This window comes from Gasterosteus aculeatus, chromosome 9, assembly GCF_964276395.1.
Source record: "Gasterosteus aculeatus chromosome 9, fGasAcu3.hap1.1, whole genome shotgun sequence".
NCBI lineage: Eukaryota > Metazoa > Chordata > Actinopteri > Perciformes > Gasterosteidae > Gasterosteus > Gasterosteus aculeatus.
Window position 1 is genome coordinate 16674401 of NC_135696.1, and position 6492 is coordinate 16680892.

At 44.0% G+C, this 6492-nt stretch overlaps 1 protein-coding gene across 1 annotated transcript; it reads left to right on the plus strand.

Annotated features, from left to right (window-relative positions):
- si:ch211-194g2.4 (nephronectin) lies at positions 1–5352 on the plus strand. Its single transcript, XM_040185659.2, has 7 exons — positions 1–235; positions 868–992; positions 1913–2005; positions 2129–2251; positions 2465–2584; positions 4096–4230; positions 4639–5352. The coding sequence occupies exons 1-7, from the start codon at positions 159–161 to the stop codon at positions 4845–4847; spliced, it is 882 nt and encodes a 293-aa protein (XP_040041593.1). The 5' UTR covers positions 1–158; the 3' UTR covers positions 4848–5352.
- The last annotated feature ends 1140 nt before the right edge of the window (positions 5353–6492 follow it).

Here is a 6492-nt window from a genome sequence, read left to right on the forward strand (position 1 = left end):
ACACACTTCACAACATCCTTTGCAACGGAAGGCACCTCTAACATTTAGTCCCACATCACAGGGCGAGCGCCTCGTTTGATGGCGAGAGGTTTTTTTTTGGAGGATAGATGTAGTTATTATGCACGTAAAAACGTGAAATAGAATCTGTGGTGGAGAAAATGATTGTACAAAAACAAAGGGTCTTTGTGGTGATTCTGCATTTTATTACGCTCTCCGTAGCTCATCGTCATAACAGGTAAGAAAGAATTTATATATAAAAAAAACATGCGCTGTTGGAAAACCAAAAATATACAATATCTATTCTTTCAAAGCAACGTATTACATTAATCAATCGCTGGAGGGTGTGAGAAGCTTTAACAGCAGCTATGAATGAAGCTTGTTTGCTGGTTCTGTAGGCGTTGCAGTTTATTGCGCTTTTGTTTATTACGGCAGATTTTAATGAGGGAAAAAATTGTTACTAGTTACAATTTAAGGACTTTTTCTGCTGAACAATTGGGAATGAGGAAGGTGTTTCAGAAGTTGTTACGGTGTACAGCTGCAGTAAATGGGTTCAAGTGTGGTCAGAAGATCCGGGAAGCTATAAAACGCATGAGACATTTATTTGAATGGGATTTGTAATTTTATGGCATTTTTATTGTAAACTACATTTAGTCTTGACTAGATATACTCACTGCCTGCCATTTTGCAAATATAAAACGCTATGCCAACACGTTTTTTTTTGTTTTACAAACAAACATTTCGTGTCGCCGCATGTGAGGAGGATGTGTCACCGTTTTCCAGGGCATACGGTGGATTTGGGTTCGGTGCTGAAGTTGAAGCCCTGAAAGGCTCGACGGCGCTTAATTATCTGATAACCTTTTGCCGCAGCCTCCACAGGTCAGCGGAGGACACGCTGGAGGACTCCGGGGGTCACACGCCGCCAGGGCTCTGCAGCTACGGTCAGACCACTTCCTGTTGTTCGGGATGGAGGATTGTTCACGGCGTATGTCAGCGTAAGTCATTCTGCGATATGCAGTGACAGCACTAGAACGATGACACATTACTCACAGTTCACAGGTCATCAGTTCGGCATCTCAGCAAAACAACAAATACTAGGAAACCCATGTGAGGAAGTTCTGATTTTTGCATTTTGCTTTTTTTTCTTTGCATTTATTCCTCCTTCATCTACACTAACAAATACTCCCTGTGTTTGTTTCAGTTAATACTGCCTTTATATGACAGCCACGCTCACTAGTTGTTTTGCATATCAAGATTTAACATATGTGTGACGAGAACACGAGAAGTCAAATTATTCAGCTACATAATTATAATGAAATGACTATTTACAGCAAGTGTACTATAAGTGTGAATGCAGTAGTAATGATACAATATTTTTAAATAAAACATAGAAACTTTACATAATAAGTACTTTTACTTTTCAAACATTTCCTACAAGAGTTGGTTGAGACCAAAACAGAAGTAAAAGGTCAAATTTACCAGGCACGATGAAACATGATTTAAAATGAATGCTAACGTTGCAAAGACATGCACTGGGGATCAGGTTGATTGGTGACTCTAAATTGCCCGTAGGTGTGTGAATGGTTGTATGGTTGAGGTAGTTTTGTTGAAAAAGGTTATTGCACTGAATTGACATTTAACTCACATGACACACAAGACGTTCCCAAAATGCATTGACTTTTGTCTTACCAGGTGAAATACTATATAGGGAAAAGCAAAACTTTCCCAATTGCAACGAGACCAATGGTTGCTTGTTGTCAGTTAAGGCAACTTTTATTTGTTCCAGTTGGGGACCTCTGCTCATGTTTACTGGAAGTTTTAATTCATACATTGATGTAGTGTAGGTTGCCATAGTTATGGTCTTATCAAATACCAGCATGCAGACATTTTTGACGTTTAACTTCATCTTCCTTAGCGGTGTGCGCGAGGTTGTGCGTAAATGGAAGATGTGTGGGGCCAGACCAGTGTTTATGCTCCGCGGGGTATGCAGGACCTCAGTGTGACGAAGGTAGAGTGTGACGCAAAACACCGTTGTCAGTCTCATGTTTCTGGTGTCTCAACCCGTTCTCCTGCATGCACTTTTCTGCAAGGATTTCTTTCTGCTGCTCACGTAAGGTTTCATTGACTCCAGATGTGAATGAGTGTGGTTTCGTGGAGAGGCCGTGTTCCCACCGCTGCATGAATACGCACGGTAGCTACCGCTGTTACTGTGAACCTGGATACGCACTCAGTGCAGACGGATACACCTGCGCCAGTGAGTCATATTGCTTTTAACAAAACGTTTGAAACTCTGTGATGTGAGGTGGTATTTAAACGTTACAAAATATACATTTTTTAATGGTTTCATCACCTACATAGTCCTAGTGTTGCACTAGTGTGTGTGTGTGTGTGTGTTCTCTCAGCCGTGATCCACTGGCCCATTTCTCTGGCCGTTCCTCAGCCAGTGTTTCCCCCGTCTGTCTTCCAGGAGAGGCCGCGTGTTTCTCCCTACGCTGCCAGTTTGGGTGCCAGATGGAGAGGGGGGGGGCGGTGCGCTGTCTGTGCCCCCCTGGCCTCCACCTGGCCGCTGACAGCAAGACCTGTGAAGGTAAAGCCCCTCCAGAACCTACACTACAACGTGCCTCCCTTGGTAATGATTAGTGGTTTTCATGGGTCATGTTGCCGTGATATTGAGTCTGAACTGCAGTTTGTGTTTGGGAACGTTTCTTATTTGTGCAACAACTAATAGTGTATTAATCGTTTTGATCTTTAAGGGATGAAACCCCAGATAGTTTCACATTACCTGCACCGGCGGACCGAGCGGCAGACAGACCAAGTTTGCAACCAGCCTGTGAACATATTGAACATTAGCGGTTATTTCTTTCAGGAGATGGTGAATACTGGACTTCAACACTTGAAAACATAACTGTGAATCAATGTTGCTTGATATTTACTTATTTAGTAAATAGGTAAATGTTTTCCTGAGTATAATATGCCGGTGCTTGACAGTGGTTACGAGCCCAAAATGATCACTTAATGCAGGATGAGTACAGCCAATAACAAGGAATAATCTCGTACATTTATACTTGACAAATGAGTGTCGATTATTGATGCAAGAAAGACTTTTGGGGGGAGGAAGAACTAAAACCGCATTCCAAATTACATACAAAATATGTCCTGTGGCACGTGGTAACCATTCAATTGGGACATACTATACACATATACAATTGGGACATACTATATACAAAGGATTTACCATCCTATGTAAAGGATCCTGCAATACTAAATAGTATGTTAGTATTGGTATAGATGCACACAGTCAAGTATTCTTCTCTGAACTATCAAAATAAAAAAAGTTAAGAATTTATAAAAACCTGTGGGAAGTTTCTATAGTGATTCCTTATAGCGACTATTTATTGACTCATGACTCTTAAATCATTACAGTTGTTTGCCAATGTGTGTGTTTTTGCCACAATCATGTCATGTGATTAGATGTCATAGAGTAGATGCAGCCAACTTTACCAGTGGCCCCTCTCTGCTGTGTCTGCCCCCCCCCCCCTCCTCCCCCAATGGTGAAGAGCCTTTAATTACCTGGAAAAACACACCCTGGACTCCGTTCCTCGGTGTCCCGACTCGATAACTCACCCCCTGTCCTGTAATGAAGAGACCCTTCAGCAGCCTCCCCCACGTCTGCCACAACATTTTCACACTGTGGGAGAGCTAAGAAACATTAAACGTCCAAGACGGAGATCAACCACAGCTTCTGGTCCCAATGCTTCCAATGCAGATGTCATCAAAGTAGTGTGAGCGACGTACGCAAGATGCATGGAGTGGTACTAGTGAACGCAAAAGACGCCAATAATTGTATCACTCTGGACACCTGAAGTGTGTCTTTTGTGTGTTCTTGCTGTTGAACACGTTGCACCTTTCAACTCTTCAGTACAAAGGTGGTTGCGAGGTTTTCAGCTACTCATTTGGCTTTCTTGTGTCTTTTTGAAGATAATTATTGTTTTGAGCAAAGACCAGAAACATTCAGGCAGCGTCGTGTGGACAACAAGGCCAGAAATGTGATATGTGTGCGCTCTGTCTGTGCAATGAAATTGACCGAATGTGTTGCAGATGACGACGAGTGTCGGCGAGGTGCTGATGTGTGCCGGCCGCGGCGGACCTGCAAGAACACGTTCGGCAGCTTCGTCTGCGTGTGCCGAGATGGCTTTGTGATGGGGACGCTCAGCGGCGCCGTGCAGTGTCGAGGTGGGGTCTGCAATCGTTATCGAAGAACGTGCACGTTGACGTCCAGCAGCTCCACATTGTTGTTTTATGTGAAGGTGTGCTTGAATGTAACGTGTGTGTGGGGGGGGTTCTTTCGGCCTTTTTATCACAAATAGACAGTAGCGATGACAAGGAGACGTAATGCAATATAAGGCTCACACTAGAAACCAACCAGGGTTGGTAAAACAACGTTGTGACCTTTAGGCCGTATCGTGCAAAGCAAAGCTGTGAGCAGTGTTTCGTTTTCATCCGCGCGATGAGCGTTGCAGGATTATCTCAACAGACCCTTCGCTCTCTCCACGCTGCTCCAACATGACTCGACGCCGCCTCGCTCCGACGAGAAATAACCAAATAGCTGACGAGCATTTGTTCTCTCCCTTCGCTCCACAGACGAGGACGAATGTTTAATCGGGTCTCACCGCTGCAGCCGCCACGCTCAGTGCGTCAACACAGATGGTTCCTACACCTGTCAGTGTTTGGAGGGTTACTCCGGCAACGGACGCACCTGCCGGCCCAGGAGAGCCTCACAGTCCAGGGCTGACATGTACTTCAACTACAAGCTCTCCAAAAGGACCAAGCCCAGAAGACCTTCATCTTGAACTACTAGCTACAACCTACAAGGCCCAGATCAAAAGGGACACGCGGCAGAAGGTTATTACTGAAGAGGTGTTCAGGTTAAACAACGGTCGATAGAAGTTTTTAAACTCTCAGTGTAAAGTATATTTGTTCAGTGATGAAACAAGGGCCGTCAGTTGCCTTCCGACGAGGCAAAAACCTGGAATAGTCCCAGCAATATTACTCGCCTGTTTCATTTGGCAAATGCCCCACACAACAGGGCCGCGCTGGGTACTTTGCTAGGGGGAGTTTGAGCCCAAAATGGACTGTGATGCTGGGAGGGCTTTTCCTTGCGCTGACCAGTGTCACCCCTGTTATTGCACGTTGGACCTACTTTGTTACACAAAATGCTGCGTAAAATTGCAAATATTGTCAGTGCATCGCTGGTAGTTTAGTGAAATGGTCTTAAATTGCATTTTCTTCATAGAAAAAAGGGTTTTGTAAGATTTCATCAGAATTTGTTAATAAAAGGCTGACCTCTGGTGGATAGTTAATGGAAGATATCGGTTTATTTTACACTAAATTCGGAAGAATCTTGGTGAAAGAAAATTGTGATTTGTATAAGGTCCAATGGCCATATATAATGTCTGTAATAGTAATACTAGTATTAGTCTATAGTTTCCTAATAGTAATGTCTGTAATGTTAATATTTTTCTGGCATATAAAGAAAATTCTAAATTATAGCATTATAACTATTTCTTAAAAAAGATTTACTCTATAATACTACAAGATTTAAGAAAGGAGACAATAGCTTTTAAATCCAAAGACTTTTTTTGGATGAACACATTTTGTAAATCGGCAGTAGACCTAATTTAAAGTGCAAATGCGGGCAGTATTGCCAATAGAAAAGCAGAGGCAGAGACAACAGTCAATTTAGAGGCATTTGAAACCCTTCTAAAACGCAGACAGATGTTTTTCATACCTTGCTGTATATCTCCTGCCCCCTTCCTTGGTTCTGCCACAGGGAATGTTTTCAGACCCACTAAGTCACACGCGGGGCAGACTACCACACAGCCAGAGAGCATAGACAGGTCAGACCGACCAAATACCAGGAATCTTTGTCTGTCAGCAGCTGCCTGGAGGAGACCTCCTCCCGCCTTAAGAGAGCGCACGGATGGAAATTGAAAGTTTGTTTTTGATGTTTTTCCTCAGGTCAATTTTACGTTTCCGTGCCGACGATTAACACCGTGACCCCCGGGGAGAGGCGGAATTGGAGATAATAACTGTAATGATAGCGGATGATGTTAGGGGGCACTATGTGTCGCGTCGGGGGCCTCCGTTGTGTATTCCGGGAAGCTGTGGAGCGCTGAGAGAGTCGTGCAGTGAGAACAAGCAGCTGCTGCCTGCTGAAGGGCCCTGCCACTGACCCTATTCATTGCAACAGCAGGTGTCACATCAAGTCCCCGCCTCGGCCCGCCGCACACACACATTCACACATGTGCCCCGCACACATACACCCGTATGCGAAATCCTCGTGCACTTTTACACACACACACACACACACAGATGAGAATGTGTGTGTGTGTTTGTGAGTGAGAGGGGACCTGGAACTACTTACAGAGAACAAAGAGGGAAATCAGGAAAAAATGCAGCCTCTTCGAATAAATCTCACCACAATGCTGAGAAAAA